The sequence below is a fragment of the Osmia bicornis genome, chromosome 7, assembly GCF_907164935.1.
Source record: "Osmia bicornis bicornis chromosome 7, iOsmBic2.1, whole genome shotgun sequence".
NCBI lineage: Eukaryota > Metazoa > Arthropoda > Insecta > Hymenoptera > Megachilidae > Osmia > Osmia bicornis.
This window is the reverse complement of record NC_060222.1, coordinates 3,697,682-3,712,905: the sequence shown is the minus strand read 5'-3', so window position 1 is coordinate 3,712,905 and position 15,224 is coordinate 3,697,682. Positions and strand designations below refer to the sequence as shown.

General features: G+C 36.1%; 6 protein-coding genes across 7 annotated transcripts; 3 read left to right on the top strand and 3 right to left on the bottom strand.

Annotated features, from left to right (window-relative positions):
• Positions 1–77: 77 nt before the first annotated feature.
• Positions 78–1,275, top strand: LOC114874234 (adenosine 5'-monophosphoramidase HINT3-like). The gene is made up of 4 exons (XM_029183348.2): positions 78–299; positions 482–599; positions 677–870; positions 947–1,275. Exons 1-4 carry the CDS (start codon positions 225–227, stop codon positions 983–985), a joined length of 426 nt encoding a protein of 141 aa, XP_029039181.1. The 5' UTR covers positions 78–224; the 3' UTR covers positions 986–1,275.
• LOC114874195 (mitochondrial enolase superfamily member 1-like) lies at positions 1,195–3,063 on the bottom strand. Its single transcript, XM_029183269.2, has 6 exons — positions 2,882–3,063; positions 2,714–2,816; positions 2,530–2,645; positions 2,295–2,449; positions 1,644–2,227; positions 1,195–1,578 (listed from the first exon to the last, which is right to left on the bottom strand). The coding sequence occupies exons 1-6, from the start codon at positions 2,960–2,962 to the stop codon at positions 1,292–1,294; spliced, it is 1,326 nt and encodes a 441-aa protein (XP_029039102.1). The 5' UTR covers positions 2,963–3,063; the 3' UTR covers positions 1,195–1,291.
• A 150-nt stretch (positions 3,064–3,213) lies between these two features.
• Positions 3,214–4,356, top strand: LOC114874210 (chromatin accessibility complex 16kD protein). Its single transcript, XM_029183310.2, has 2 exons — positions 3,214–3,447; positions 3,665–4,356. Exons 1-2 carry the CDS (start codon positions 3,313–3,315, stop codon positions 4,055–4,057), a joined length of 528 nt encoding a protein of 175 aa, XP_029039143.1. The 5' UTR covers positions 3,214–3,312; the 3' UTR covers positions 4,058–4,356.
• LOC114874205 (transmembrane protein 199) lies at positions 4,346–5,346 on the bottom strand. The gene is made up of 2 exons (XM_029183296.2): positions 4,929–5,346; positions 4,346–4,855 (listed from the first exon to the last, which is right to left on the bottom strand). The coding sequence occupies exons 1-2, from the start codon at positions 5,344–5,346 to the stop codon at positions 4,605–4,607; spliced, it is 669 nt and encodes a 222-aa protein (XP_029039129.1). The 3' UTR covers positions 4,346–4,604.
• A 32-nt stretch (positions 5,347–5,378) lies between these two features.
• On the bottom strand, positions 5,379–6,459 carry LOC114874220 (biogenesis of lysosome-related organelles complex 1 subunit 5). The gene is made up of 4 exons (XM_029183322.2): positions 6,384–6,459; positions 6,202–6,284; positions 5,742–5,930; positions 5,379–5,655 (listed from the first exon to the last, which is right to left on the bottom strand). Exons 1-4 carry the CDS (start codon positions 6,457–6,459, stop codon positions 5,488–5,490), a joined length of 516 nt encoding a protein of 171 aa, XP_029039155.1. The 3' UTR covers positions 5,379–5,487.
• Positions 6,460–6,791: 332 nt separating this feature from the next.
• Positions 6,792–13,614, top strand: LOC114874228. Of its 2 annotated transcripts, XM_029183333.2 has the most exons (6): positions 6,792–7,809; positions 8,101–8,245; positions 8,316–8,387; positions 8,443–8,600; positions 12,086–12,281; positions 13,404–13,614. In XM_029183333.2, exons 1-5 carry the CDS (start codon positions 7,757–7,759, stop codon positions 12,153–12,155), a joined length of 498 nt encoding a protein of 165 aa, XP_029039166.1. In that variant the 5' UTR covers positions 6,792–7,756; the 3' UTR covers positions 12,156–12,281; positions 13,404–13,614. The 2 variants fall into 2 exon arrangements, with proteins under 2 accessions (XP_029039166.1, XP_029039176.1); XM_029183343.2 differs by lacking the exons at positions 12,086–12,281; positions 13,404–13,614 and adding an exon at positions 11,681–12,079.
• Positions 13,615–15,224: the final 1,610 nt, after the last annotated feature.

Below are 15,224 nucleotides of genomic sequence, written 5' to 3'. Positions count from 1 at the left end.
CCCAAACGAAGTGGAAAGCGATTGGCAGAGAGCTCGCTGCGTTCCCCCACCATCTTCCAACATGCGCGTCGCAGTTATGGACTCTGATCAACTGCGGTATAGAGATATGCATATCTAACCACCAGTAGCCACGTACTGTATGTACTTACTTGATTGTCAAGGAATAGAGAAGTTTAAATAAATTTTATATAAATTATCAAGAGAACTTTAGAGTATTACTTTACATGGCCACTCACGTGGATAATTGTATTTTTTGTAAAATTATAAATAATAATGCGCCAAGCGAAAAAGTATACGAGGTATGAAACAAACGAGGTTTTGTCCAGTAATAATTTTAAATTGATCAGTAATAATTTACTAAGTTTTAAGCATAGATTGTGAGGCTTTTATTTTTGGTACTGATTTACTTAAAAAATTGCATAGTCAGAGGTATTATTTTCTTCTTAGAGGTTAACTGTCAATCTTTAAATATATTTTATAGGATGACGACATGGTGTGCATTAAAGATATTTATCCAGCTTCGACGCATCATTATTTAATACTTCCAAGGAGGCATATAGCCAATGCAAAGGAACTGAAACCAACTGATGCAGAACTTTGTAAGAGTTACAAAATTCTCACTTTATTGGCTGTTGATGCTTAAATTATGTATATCTGTAGATAATGACAATTTTAGATGACAAAATGATCTCTACCATGCACAGGATGTTCGAAATGCAAGGTTTGAATCCAGCTGAAACTCGGACAGGGTTTCATTGGCCACCATTTAATACAGTGCATCATTTGCATTTACACATTATTTCTCCAATAAGTAATATGAGTATTATCAAAAAGGTTATGTTTAAGCCTGATTCATATTGGTTTGTAGGTGTAAGTATAAATACAAAAATTTACGAAATTATTCACATATATTTCATTGTTGCACATAAATTAATATATTTTACAGGTAGATTATGTAAAATCACACCTTCAATCCAACAAGTAATATAGAGCAAATTTTATAGTTTATTAATAGAGGTCTAGAAGATCTATAAAAGGGCAAGATTAAGGGTAATTACAGTTAATCAAGGAATAGGAAACAATTGTAACATTTTTAAGAGGTAAAAATTTTGTTTCATATACACAGTCTACTGTTTTTATGGATGTTGTGATATATTTTTGTTATTAGTCTGGTTGTGGTTATAGAATCAAACATTTTAATTTTGCAAAAAATATATTTATATCGAAAATAGTAACAATGTACAGTTGATATAAAATTCGTACATTAATACTTTATCTAAGTTATGTATGATCAATGAAAAATACCTTTTTCATACATATATTTCCATTGTTCTCCATCTGGATAGGAATACTTTCTGATACAGTCGTCTTTGAATTTAGCCGAATAACCGGGTTGTTTGGGTGGCATGTAACAAGCATTCTGAACGACCACAGGATCTTCAAAATGCTCGTGTTGCTGATCGATGTATTCTATCACTCGATTTTCGGTGGTTCCGCTCAAGCAAATAAAGTCCCACATTTGAAGGTGTTGAACCATTTCGCATAGACCTACTCCTCCGGCATGGGGACATACTGGAACTGAAATAAAAGATCATTATTCCATGCTCAATTACCAAGCAATAGTAATCATCTGTACGACCTACCTCCTATTTTTTTCGCCATCAAATAAACAGCCAATATCTCGTTAATTCCTCCAATTCTGGCGGAATCAATTTGACAATAATCGATCGCTTTCATTTGCAAAAATTGCTTAAACATTACACGATTGGCGCACATTTCACCAGTGGCGACACCAACCCCATGGGGTCTCAATTCATTAGCGATTTTCGCGTGTCCTAAGACATCGTCCGGTGACGTTGGTTCTTCGATCCACGTTGGTTTAAACTTAATCAACTGTTTCATCCATTCTATAGATTCGTTAACGTCCCAAACTTGATTCGCATCCAACATCAATTTATTATCATATCCTATCGTTTCCCGTATCATCTGACACCTCCTCATGTCGTCTTGTAGATTTTGACCAACCTTCGTTTTGAACGAAGTGAAGCCAAGATTTAAAAATTTATTGCAAAGCTCCTTCACTTTGCTATCGCTGTATCCAAGCCATCCCACTTGCGTCGTGTACGCCGGGTAGCCATTTTTCTTTAAAATTTCTTCTCGTTTCGCTTTTCCTTCTTTGCTACCTTTTAATAATTGTATAGCTTCTTCTTTAGTAATAACATCGGTGCTGTGAGAAGGAAAACGAAATTGACTAAAATATTTCATGAAAAATGTTTGTTTAAAACGTATCTCACATGTATCTAAAGTCTATAGCAGAGACCAATTGTTCCGGAGTTAAGTCTGTAAGAAGTTTCCAAACTGGTTTCTTTTCGATTCGAGCCCATAGATCCCACAATGCATTTATTATAGCTGCTGTAGCGAGATGGGTGACGCCCTTTTCGGGTCCAATCTATTGTTTTAAACCAAAGAATCATTGTACACATGCTTAAGTTTCTATGTCCACGCGTGTATAAGTGTATGTCACATTACCCATCTTAACTGCGATTCACTAGTCAACTTCCGCCAAAATGATCCAAAGTTTGTAAAGATTTCATTAGCTTTTTGTCCTTTCACCAAGTAGGACATTGATTTGCACGCTTGGACGACTGATAAGAAATTGTACATAGTTATTATATTTTTTAATATATCATTTGAAATATTTAAATATGTATACCGATTTCTGTGCCTCTTCCCAACGTGAACGTTAATCCATATCCTTCGATGCCTTTGTTAGTTTTTATTGTAACATATGCACAAGAGTAATCAGGATCAGTATGCTAGAATTTAAAATACTGAGCATTAGAATTCTATATTTATTTATTATAAATATTTTAGATCTTACCATAGCATCGCTACCATCTGCCAACAGGGACGTTGGGAATCTTACGTCGTTTACTTCAATTTCTGTGATTATTACTTCCATTGTACAGCGATTTTAAACAATGTTCGACTACTATTTCTCTCAATAATGATTCGAGTACTATTATGTAACAGTATTACATTTTATTCGATACCCTCGAAGCGCCAATTAGGTCACACCAGCTTCTGTTCTTTTTATCATCTTACATAAACATTTAAATACAAGAGAATTATTATCTCGAATGCTACGCAAATGATAATGCGTGGCCCGTAGATAAGGAAAAAGTAAAATTTCTATATTTTGAAACGTCCGCCGTAGCTATTTCGCCGATAGGGTGCGCGTCACACGGGTACGTCAGTGTTTTGCAGTTTGGTTTACGTTTGATCCTAGCAGAAATCAATTTGTTTGTAAAAATGACTGCGCAAGGATCACCCGCAAAAATGAAAGAATTACGTTTACCCATGTCAAGGGTAAAAACGATAATGAAAAGTTCTCCTTACGTTGACACGATTGGACAGGACGGATTGTATTTAGTCACGAAAGCTACGGTAAGGTTGGAACATTGGGGTTAAGTGACGCTTAAACGTGATTAGTTTGTATATTCAAGTAGCTTCCATATTTGTTGTTTCGCGGGTTAATTAAAAATTTCTACTTTAATATTTTTACCATTGATGGTTTCATCTTTGAATATGCATACTTTACGAAACGATTATTTCTTTTGTGTAATGCATTTGAATAACCGGAAGGATGGAATCAACTTTTTAGGAACTGTTTATACACTATTTAACCGAGGAGGCACATTTACAAAACAACAAAGGGAATTCTTTAGACTACAAACATCTAGCAGAAGTAGTGCAAACCAATGATACACTGGAGTTTCTCAGGGAAATTATGCCCAGGAAGATAACGGTCAGGCAGTTCAAGGAAATGATGGCTGCCAAGAATTCGCAGAGCTCATCTGAGAGCAGCTCAGATTCAGACAGTGATAGTGAGTCAGATACGAATTCTTGTTCTGATAGTGATAATAGAAAAGCAGATGGCAATTCTTCGAATAGCGAACAAGAAAATGAAACAAAAGAAAATGGTAACTGTGATTCAGGCAGCGACAAAAGTGAAGCCAGTGAAAAAAGTGACAGTGAAGATGAGACTAAAAGATAAGGAAACTGATGTTTATTTTCATCTATACTTTTATACATACAGAGGCTCTCTGATTTTCTAAGAAACAATATAACTTTGCAGACATTTGGTTTTATGATAATGTTTCAAGTGTCTGTTAGTATTTGATATTTAGATGGAACACAGACAATAATTTTAGATGCTCAATATTATTTTTATATGTATTCATTAGAAATTAGTAGAGAACTAAATAGAACATTGCCATTTGTGTTAAAACATATTCATATTATTCCATATTTAGGTATATCATAAAATAATTATAACCACATGTACAAAGTAAAGGATTTATTTATTTTTCACAGTGCAACAGCTTAAAAAGCTCCATACTATTTTAGCTTGAATAATAATATAAAACAAAATAAATTCATCGATCTTTCTATGCTGTTTTCCCCTTCAATTTATCATCACTTGTGCCACTTCATGTCCTGGCTATTCACAAATTATTTTTCCTTGTGTTTTCATGTTTTTATAGAAATTGCAGAAAGCCATTTTAGAAGAATACACTTTCATAGTAATGCTCTATAAAATTTTATTCTTGATGCAATTTTTTAGGCATAGGTTGTGGGACAGTTTCATATCCATCTTCATTTAATTTAATAGCTAAGAAATAGATTTCAGCTAAAGCTATGATCAATGCACAGATTATCCCTAACAACAATCTAAATCCAAAATCTAAATTTCCAATTATTAACTCCACACCCTTGAATCCAAAAACAAAACCTGCCACCACAGAAAATACAAACTGTGCAACAGCTATTAGCTGCCTATTTATTTGCTTCACTGAAATATAGAAATAAACACGAATATATTAAATATATTTAAAAAATTCTTGGTTTTAATTTTAAAGTCTTACTTTGGTAAGAGATACTGTCCTCTGGAAAATGTCTTCTATTAGAATCAATGCTTTTGGTCATAGCTTGGTATTCTCTAGCATTCTGTTGTGCTTTCAATTTCTGTATCCTAGCTTCCAGTTCAGGATTTCTTGGTACAAGTTTTGGTGTAGGTAGTTGTATATCAGCTTCCTCTAATAATTCATGTAAATAGATACTTTCCATTTTAGTGGTCCTGTATTCTTCCAAGTACTTATTCAACCATCTGATGTCATCCAATTGAAGTAAGACATCTTTCTGGTTGTCTTTAGTAGATTTCTTCAAAGCAACAATACTAGATGGAGTGTTGCTTGTTTTCTTAACATTTTTACAAATAAATTCTATTAACTTTTTATTTGGTTTAATTTTTATAGAAGGGTCTTCAATCGATTCAACTACCATTCTTATATTTTCTAAATAAATCTTCTATTGTCAACAAAATAACATTTTTATGTACTAGATGCAGAATTGGCACTGCTTTATATCGTTATCATAAAATAGAGAATATGGTTATTAAAGCATATAAATGAAATAGTTATCAATTTATGGTGTAATGTGTAATTTTCTTTCCAGGTCAATATAAAATTCTTTTATTTCTTTTTCTTTTTCCTCAAAAGTTTGATTTACTTTCTCACACTTATCGCTCATATCATTAACAAACTTTTCCCATTCTAGTTTCCTCAGTTCTCTGTTTTCCTCTAATGCTGTATCCTACAAAATCATAGGATGTATGTATTAGTGATACTTATGAGAGTGTTTCTAATATGTGTATCTTTTTTTATATTGAATAATCATACAGTATCAAAGTTCTGTTCCCTTTGAAAAACTCTTTCGCACATACTCAGTGCGACATCGACGTTTGCTTTTAAGCTCGGTAAATGACAATCCCCAAGTTGTTCCGTTCGGTCGAGTTGATTTTCCTTCAATTCCGTCGTGTATTCAAGTATTTTGAAAAGACGTTCCACTTCCGTGTCGCCCCGTTTCTCCTAAAAGGGTACAGCCTTTGATATTCCTCTTTTTCAATGATTAGGTAATAAAAAAGGAATTTTTATTTCAACTCTCGATCAGTAATGAACCTTGCGCAATATTTTCAGGTTATGCGTAATGATCGAAGTTGCTACTGATGCATCCACACAACAATTAATAAAGGTTTTTATGAAAATCAATGATTTTGTACGTTTCTACTATTGTGAATATTGTATCATTATTTTCTTTCATATAAAAACAGGAGTACTTCGGAGAAGTTGAAAAATCTACCTGGAACTCGCGCAAGAAGAACGTGATTTCACCTTGGACGAATGGCCGGTGATCGAACAGTCGGCTCCAAATCTCACCCGTGTCTACGAAAACGTGATATCGCGAATGTCATTATGATAATTGTAACAAGAAATCGTATACTTGTAAGTTACGTATTTACAATCAGTCGGAATATGCCGCACCTTTAATTACAGACGCCATGTTCCTTCGTAAAACGGGTGCACTGCTCGCGAATTTATTGCCATTGTTTTCGCGCATCGCGCCTAATACAAAAGTCCATGTAAAGAATGTAATTTTAAAGCTTTAACACAGTGTTAATTTATTATTACAAAAGTGTACCAGTGATTAGTATTAACAAGGTATCGATTTACAGTTAACTTTAACAACTTTTGCATTCACTGTGTTGCTAGCTTTGAAATTATGTATATTTCTGCGTTCTTATCAGATTTATCAATATTCATGCGCAATAAATTTATATAAAGGGGAAGAATTACAATATTGCGAAATGCAAACGTACTTTTAAAATAGTAGAACGTAGATACATGGTATTTGTTTAAATCATCAGAGTCAAACTTATATAAACTTCATTTTGAATCGTACTGCCTGAGGACTTCCGGTCTCTTTGTTGATCGATAGAATTTCTGTTTCATTAGAATTTGTTTATTGGTTATTTTTGGCAATTATTTAAAATGAATAGGTATTAAGAATTGTTATCGAAAAAATTAAAAACTTTTATTGTTTCGCATTGAAAAAGTAATTCGCCATTGTGAATAGCGCTAAACTTTCTTGAGCTTCTCTGCAACGACAAATATAAGTTCCATTTCTTAGGTTGTTGCACAGATTTCCTCTTTTTGTCTAGAAAAGTTCGAGAACCTTTCTTCTTAGTCGCATATAAGGCCAGGGAAAGTAATTACAGATGGGAAATTGCTGGAGGAAAATGGTCTTTCCATTGGATTTTATGATGGATTGACGTTTAAATCAGAAATAATTATTCGACGCTTAAATGGCGAATAAATTCATTCTTTTCAAGCTCTGGGGAACTTATAAAATTATTATTGCTCTGGTTTCTTGATCAATTTGAGATTCAGGCTTATCACGAATTTTTTAATTCAACCGTTCATCAATTTTTCTCGTTTCAATTGAAAGGGACTAATCAGTTTTTATTAATTAGATATCCATACAAATTTTATTCGACTCGGCAATTATTTTAAACAAATAGAATATCGAAATTAATCCTTCGCCTTGCGATATGCAATCATTTGATAGCTGTTATTTAAGGCTTGATTGGAATAGAAGAGACCGGGCATTCGACACCGGTTCGTTCCGTTTCTCACGTTGCAACGCGATGCATAACTTATCGATGGAAAATTTGAGACGTCCAGAGGGTATCGTACACGACAATTGCATCGTGTGATCGGACATGTATTCGATGGGAACGGTGGTAGGGATTCTCGTAGTCTATAAATGAAAAGTTCCGCTCGATTGTTCGTCTGTTTCGCGAAACTCCGCTGGTGCTTGTATCGATCCGAAGCGTGGAAAACGTCATCGATATACAATGGATCGTTTCCTACATTTCGTTCTGTTGTTCGCCGTTTTGCCCTTTGCAATGTAACAATCGTATTCATTCTTTTGTTCGTTGATATTTCGCTGTTAAAAAAAAATGAAAGAAAGAGAAAAATATTGGAAATAGTGCGCGTTAAAATCAGTCATTTTATCGCGTTATTGTTAAATTTTATTATGTGACTGAAACACTTTTAAGATTGAAAACAATTTATTTTTTATATGGAATAGAATTTTCACTAATATTCGTTTATACAATTTATTCGTCATTGCTTTTCTATTGTCACTAAATAGTTTAAAAAATATTTTTTTTCTAATATTTTCTAGTATTTTTTGTAGACGAGGAGCCATCGAAGAGGGAGGCTGCGAATGCGCCGTGTTTCCGGCGGGATCGTCAGTCTCAATCATCGAACGCCCTCTTCAATATAATGTCACGTGCAACAGCGAAGGGGAGGCAAGATGCCAATTATTGTGCGTCGCATTGGTTAGTAATTAATTTTCGAAGTGTCGCACATCGTAGTCTATAAAAAAAAAATAAATATAATTTTATACAGGCCCAAAGTGGCAGAGACAAGGCGCCGCAAATGATTTGCGAAAAAGTGAACGCCCATGTGGAAAATCTCGAAGTAAGTTCTTCTTTTATTTTTAATTAATACTTTTGATAATTATCGAATATATTAGGTGGCGGTGTACTCGAAAATATGTAACGCGATCAACTGGAAATTCACCGGATTGAAGAACTCGGACCTGATATGCTGCCACGAGGGGAAACCGATACCTTGTTCCGGATCGTTATCGATCATCAATGACTGGATGGATTCCATCACTCCGTTGAATCCGTAAATTCCTTATTCCTTTTTATTACATATCAAAACATTTATTATTTTATTCATAAGTTTATTCGTCGTTGTCGTATATATATATTTATCCAAGTTGAGTATATATAATTGTGGAAATAAAATTTAACATTTGTATGAATCGCATGGAAGGGATTTAATTGATTGTAGTTGAAAAACGAATAGTATTGTTTGAAATAGCTAGTTGGATAGGGAGAACTTGTTCGGATACGATACTCTGTACTAGTTGGTGAACAGTGCAGATAACAGATATTCAGGGAGGTGACCTCAGGGCTTCAAATATTATTCCATTCGATCCTTCATTATCCTCTGAACACAAATTAAATTCCTCGTTATAAGATACAATTTTATTAAATTAATTTATATACTAAATGAAAATGGTGCAAAATAAAAAGAGGAGGAGACGAGGAAACGTTTTACGAATACAAGACAAGTCTGATTTCAGTTATCTGAAATTTATGCATAGAGAAAAAGAAGTCGGACGAATGTATTTCATTCGTCAACATCTCGGTCTCCAAATCTCTACAAGCAAACCAGTTTCTTTTATTTTTATGAATTTCATTTCGCGATCTCGTTTGCTTGGTAGATTCGATCTCGCCGAAGCGCGGTGGATCAAAAGCATCCCCCCGGATAAAATCCACCGGCTTAAAAGCATTAAACGTTGTCCGTCTGTGTTCGATCCAAAGAGTTTTCGAAACGATTATACACGTATGGAAAGCCGTCTCTCTCGTGGGAAGAAGCAGCCAGAATACAGAGTACGGTCTCAGGGTATCCGAGATATCTTCTATTTCGTCAATGGTGTTCAGAGATTCTCATCCCGGCATCCAAGCCATTATATGAATAGAGGGGTTTGTTATCGCTCTACCGACTTCCTGTCGATGAATCCTTCGTCTCCGTATATCGAGCTTGCCAGCCTAAAGGTCTATTGTGTACCCGCGGTTTTGTCACCTTTTATTCTCCAGATTTAATGACCGAACCATTCTCGGTACCATTCCATCTCTCTTCTCGTACGATATTCACCTGTAACGTTATTTTCCTCGAGATTCCTCCAAAGATTCGCATCCTTCTACTTTAAAGCTCTATACACTCGAGAAATCCACTGTTTCCGTACCTCGTGTCACGTAGTTACATTAACTCGCTCTAACAAGGAAGCTTCCCTGTAAAAGAGGAGATACGTCGGAAAATCGGGTCAGCTGTTGTTACTTCGAGTTGGTTTGCACAGCGCCAACATTGTGTCGTGTAACACGTTGACTTTGACTACTAGCCTCGAAAGAGGGATACGTACGTGCCAGAAGTTGGCCAAAGTAATCGCTTCCAGCCAGTCTATTGGCTTCGAATGTGGTCCTTCAGGAAGTGCAGACAATTTGCAATCGTGTTGCATTTTGTTGAAATATATATTTTTTATTTTTATCTTCACATTGGTCATTCGATATTCAACAATTTAATGTTCAAACGAAGGTAGTCTATGAAACGTTGAAAGTAATCCATGCCTGGCTGAAACGCTGTTCGATATTCTCTATTAATCTATCATCAGGTAATTTCCATTCGACAAACATCCTTAATCGTACGATTGGAAATGGTACATACCGGTAAATCCGTTCGCGTTAATTTGCCTTTCATATCTCCCGTATTCCTTCGCCTGTGTGGGTGCGTTATCCGCAAACCGAACCGTGTACCATGCATCGTTCCGACACAATTAAACGAAACGGAAATTGGGATAACTAACTGTGAGTTTCCTGTTTTCCTTGCAAATCTTCCTGCATAAGTATCTGTATCCATGATGCGTTTATTCAAATCGTATCGCATCGAAACTTTTACGTTAAATCCAACGTATTTGAATTTTGATTCGTTTCAAAATTAATCTTTGTAAAGCTCAGGGAATTCAAAGTCGCTTTGAGTTATTTTTGAAGACCCTAGGATGTAAATTCGGACTCTCCCTTGACGAAGAAGTTAGGGTTGCGTGATCAGACTTTGACGTGCAATCAGTGTCAAATGTTAAATTAGACTGCCAAGTTTAATTAACCTTTCCTGCGTTAATCCTTTGAACTTTGTAATTTTCCAAAAATATGGAAATTTATCGCCAAAGCCGCAAAGTCGACTTTAGCTTCGCGCAGGGGAACAAAGGATTAAAAATCACGAATAAAGGAAAATCTCTGCACATGTTTTAAATAAATCTTTATGAAACGAAAGCGTGAATTCGCAGTGGTTTATCCAATAATGTGTCGGGTAATCGAATCTCCGGGGGTAACGCCAGTACAGGACCGACGGGTGAGAGCTACATTTGCGTAAATAATTCTACACCGATAGGATAATCAATGCGTGGGGGATTACGGTGTACATATATCGTTAGTTTGTTACCGGGGATATTAGTTTCCGGCTGTTTCTGCGCGTGCATATGAACACAAAGCGTGCGAAACGATAGATATTCCCGCGGATATGCTCATTAGAATACATCATCTCGTACAATGATACTGTGCCTCTCACTGTTCGCGCAAACAATATTAATTCTTCAAATTTCATTTTCTCCAATCAAACATCACAATAGACATTAATATTTGAAGCGTTTAGAATTTCAATTTTGAGGAGAATTTCCTTGAATCTTATAGTAAATTATTTATAAAATTTCAGCAGGTAAAAGGGTTTTCGTGAAAAACAGCTTCCATTAAACGAATAAGCAATTCATTTCAATCAGCCAGGAGCTTTTAAACTTTCCATCATCTTACACGTCGCGTTAATTCATAGATCGGTATGTTTCTTAAAAATAGAAGAGAAATTATTGAATTTCATTAAGAGGTTTCTGCTCCAAATATCAGCGGTGCTAATGCGCATAATTATATCGCGCCTCGCTTTGATTACTTTCCAATAATACTTTGTGTAATTTTCATTGTACCTTTGGTCTGATCTAATTACGGTCCTTTCATTAGGTGCTCGATTTTTATCTTTGCATTCTTATCCGTCCACTTTCTATTCATTATAATGAATGCTGAGTGCTTCAAACGTCTTCGAAGACTGTTTTATTAATTTCCAAGGCTTTTTTACTAATACTTTTGTTTCTTTTACAGGTGTCATCGATTAATTACGTAACCAAGATATGAGTAATGCGCGTATTTACTTCGCGGTGGGAAACCACGGGCTAGAGGACGTGCAAACATCGCCTTAAAGCACTTAATCCGGCTTAATCCTGTGCATACCTTTCACGGCTCCTTAATGTCGCTTCGGTTCGTACGTTGCGGTTCGTACACAGCCATCTCGAAGTTGCCCGCTCGATTATTCGTGTTTGAAAGGCAAGCACCTGCTCGAGAACACTTGACGAATTAATTATTATGTTAACAGAGATATCGAAAGAATCTAAGGTCCAAGGAATCGTTCTATTCTATTCTTCAAGGAACAGAAATTTTTTAAGAAATTCGCATTTACGTGTTAAAGTAAACGGATAGTTACATTAATGGTGTCGAAATTGTTCACAGAGCGACATTCAGTAACTTCGAGGCTTCGAACACCATTTCCTCTCGAAACTTTTCAAATAAAGCCGACTAACAACAGGCCGGAAAGTTGAGATACATCCTGGAAATCGTTCGAACGACTGCACCCGTTTGGAGAACTTGAAGAACCGATATGTTTGCCGAGCCTTCGAAGAAAGAATCGAACAGACGTTATTCCTTGGTAATTATCTATCCGAATAACCCTCTCGATCGTTAAGCCACACGCTCGCTGTCGCGTCACGACACATAACATTCGCGCAACGTGACGTGCAAACACTATGTTAGATACCTTAAGCTGGCACACCAGGCTGTATTAAGCTTTCCGTGTCTCCTCGACGCCAGTACAGATCATACGTTACATGTTACTTCGGCCGGAAATCAGCTTCGGAACTACATCTACTACAGGCGAACGGTGCCGCGTGCAAAGGTGTATTTATGCACGTGTGTTTACCTATTAGCGACATGTCAGCGTGTTGCCGCTTCGCCAGCCCAGGCTGGCCACGATTATTGGCTGCAAAGCAGTGATTACTCTCGTTCGGTGTGGTCGAATCGAACGTGAAATTGCCACCGGAATTGCCAGGATACTAATCTTTTGTACAGGTTTTAATCGAATCGATGATGCCTGATGGCAATCGCGATGCAAGGTTGCTTTCTAATTTTGGCGATTTGGGTGACTAGCACCTTTCTGTGAGATAGGCCAAATACACAAAATTTTGGAATTATAGAAATTTAGAATTTTGGAATTTTAGAATTTTGAAATTATAAAAATTTAGAATTTTGGAATTTTAAAATTATAGAGGACCAACCTACATTTCTGGGAGTACTAAACCCTAGAGTGGATTTGGCCCTACCTAGTTACTCCAATATGCCAAATCCATTTTACAGTTCAATAATTTGCAGCTAATAATTTCTCCTTAAATTATAATTATATTAAATGATTGAATTTAGGGTTTTTCGGTATACCAAGGGGATGATAATAATTAGTTAAAGGGATCTCTGGATCGACCCCACAGGAACCGGAAGTTGGTGGATCGGTACACGGAAGTTGGTGGCTCCGCTTATTAACTTATTGCGTCTTCTAAGTTGCCGCTAAACTGATATTAATTACTCTACTCTCCAGGAGTTTCAACTTTGCCCGACTTGTCGCGTTAGCCTTCCTCCTCGACCTACTTTAAAATCCTTCTTCCTTTTATTCCACCCTTCCGCTTTACTGTGACCCCCTTTTAACTGTCTTATTCATACATTTTCCAGCGTTTTAACATTTTGTTAATATTATTTTTCTGAAAATTATGCTTGATTCTAGTTTTTGGGAAAAGCTGTACCTCAGTCGAATCGCAAGAATAAACGAGGCCCCGTGTAGGTGGATAAAGGAAAAGCAGGATAGGAGGAAGAAACCACAAAACCAATAGTGGCGTGCAAGCATCTTTCACCGAGAAAATATTTCCCACTAGACGCTCCACCAGGAGTCTTATATACGATCGGGATCCAGACACGAGTAAACATGATTCTCTTCGGCCAACATGTCCCCGAAGGTGAGTGAAAATACGACGGATCTTTAATACGTTCGACAGCTTGTTTAAATTCCTCTCAAACAATTGATTTGTGTAACAGAAAAAAAATCTGTACTAAGCATTTTTCGCTATATTTTACTAACAATCTTTGCCCAAATAATTGAAAATATTTATTAAATTTAAATATCAAAAATATGGATAGATTATACATTGAATTTCTAAAAGATAAAAGAAGGTTTTCGATACAATATGTCTTCTCGTTGGAGATTTCTACTGGGAAAAGCAGTATTTCAAAAACAGGAACGAAAGTTTCGAAACGGTTTTATATCCGTATCTCCAATATCCTCGCAGCATTCGTAATTCGATTTTCGTAAATAATATTTTTACATTAACGTTAACCGTGTTAGCTCGACACAGTTTTTATCTTTGATCACGAAGCATGCAGCCCGTATAAACGAATGCATGGTTAAATAAACGGTTCGCGCGATTTTCACTGCGCGATTGAACCGCGATTCCATTGATTCGGCTACGAATTCAGCGTATTGAAATAACATCCGCTATCGTTGTCAATTCAACCGAGACACGAGCGAAGGTATTACCAACCCTTCGCCGACATCGTTACGATTCTACTTTCGAACAAGGATCGAAACGAAACGAAAAGGAAAAATTGTAAACGAGAGAAAAGTCTGACTCGATTTCATGATAGTCAATTTATTACTTAAATTTTGATAAAAATATCTATATAAATTACATTAGTTTGACAAATTTAGTTTAGAAGATATAAATTTTCAAAGTTAACTGTGTAAGAATTTTTAAAAATTGATAAATTTAAACAAACACGAACGGTCAGACGGATATTGACAGAACTGCAACGATTTAATAAAATAAAAATTTGCCGGTCTTCATCCATCCACAAAACTCCGCATCGTCGAACACGGGGGTAGTTTGCGTGTACTTTAAAGTAAATACCATGGTAGCTGTCAATCGGTAAAAATGATCGTTCCGTTTCTCTCTTTTCTCCTTTTTTTCCATCGATCCTATCCCAAGGGTTATTTCATGGCGATTAAGTAAACAGTTTAAATCATCGCCGGGCGTGAACAACCCCGGCCAGATACCTCGGAAATTTTACACCGAATCGTTTTATTACTGGCCCGTGGAAATTCGTCGTTTCGACTGGATTTTAATGGTCCTTTAGAAAATATAAATTACGCTTCTCTGTCGTGGCATAAATTCACCCCCCTGGTGTTCGCCCCTTTAAACGCGGATCATTTGTTAACCCTTCCCCTTTCGCGCGACGATAATACACGTCGATATTATTAAATTCGATTAGTTAAATAATTAATTCGCTAATTACTTAATGTCAGATGTTAACGGACGGTAATTTACAACGAGTAATTCGGTTTTCGTTGATGACGATCCGCGTACGCATCGTTCGGTAAATTTACCGATCGATGAAGAGAATAAGTCTCGTTAAACGGGGCAACTCGTTATGAAATATTCGTGAAACGTTAATTTGCTCGTTTAAATATTACTTGTTCAGTTTCATTGCCAGGGAAATAGGATTTCCCGTCACCAGCAATGTTTGATTGAATGATACCCGTTTAATTGTCTCT

Bases quoted from the DNA above. Each gene is read 5' to 3' on its own strand.
- LOC114874234 (XM_029183348.2), top strand. From the start codon at position 225: ATGGCCACTCACGTGGATAATTGTATTTTTTGTAAAATTATAAATAAT. The intron at 300-481 runs GTATGAAACAAA...TATATTTTATAG, and splicing joins CAAGCGAAAAAGTATACGAG to GATGACGACATGGTGTGCAT. The intron at 871-946 runs GTAAGTATAAAT...TATATTTTACAG, and splicing joins ATTCATATTGGTTTGTAGGT to GTAGATTATGTAAAATCACA.
- LOC114874195 (XM_029183269.2), bottom strand. From the start codon at position 2,962: ATGGAAGTAATAATCACAGAAATTGAAGTAAACGACGTAAGATTCCCA. The intron at 2,450-2,529 runs GTAATGTGACAT...TTAAAACAATAG, and splicing joins GTGAATCGCAGTTAAGATGG to ATTGGACCCGAAAAGGGCGT. The intron at 1,579-1,643 runs GTAGGTCGTACA...CTTTTATTTCAG, and splicing joins GATGGCGAAAAAAATAGGAG to TTCCAGTATGTCCCCATGCC.
- LOC114874210 (XM_029183310.2), top strand. From the start codon at position 3,313: ATGACTGCGCAAGGATCACCCGCAAAAATGAAAGAATTACGTTTACCC. The intron at 3,448-3,664 runs GTAAGGTTGGAA...TCAACTTTTTAG, and splicing joins ATTTAGTCACGAAAGCTACG to GAACTGTTTATACACTATTT.
- LOC114874205 (XM_029183296.2), bottom strand. From the start codon at position 5,346: ATGGTAGTTGAATCGATTGAAGACCCTTCTATAAAAATTAAACCAAAT. The intron at 4,856-4,928 runs GTAAGACTTTAA...TCTATATTTCAG, and splicing joins GGACAGTATCTCTTACCAAA to TGAAGCAAATAAATAGGCAG.
- LOC114874220 (XM_029183322.2), bottom strand. From the start codon at position 6,459: ATGCGCGAAAACAATGGCAATAAATTCGCGAGCAGTGCACCCGTTTTA. The intron at 6,285-6,383 runs GTGCGGCATATT...ACGTTTTCGTAG, and splicing joins CATGGCGTCTGTAATTAAAG to ACACGGGTGAGATTTGGAGC. The intron at 5,656-5,741 runs GTATGATTATTC...ATGATTTTGTAG, and splicing joins GGGAACAGAACTTTGATACT to GATACAGCATTAGAGGAAAA.
- LOC114874228 (XM_029183333.2), top strand. From the start codon at position 7,757: ATGGATCGTTTCCTACATTTCGTTCTGTTGTTCGCCGTTTTGCCCTTT. The intron at 8,388-8,442 runs GTAAGTTCTTCT...CGAATATATTAG, and splicing joins CCCATGTGGAAAATCTCGAA to GTGGCGGTGTACTCGAAAAT. The intron at 8,601-12,085 runs GTAAATTCCTTA...AATTGTTCACAG, and splicing joins TCCATCACTCCGTTGAATCC to AGCGACATTCAGTAACTTCG.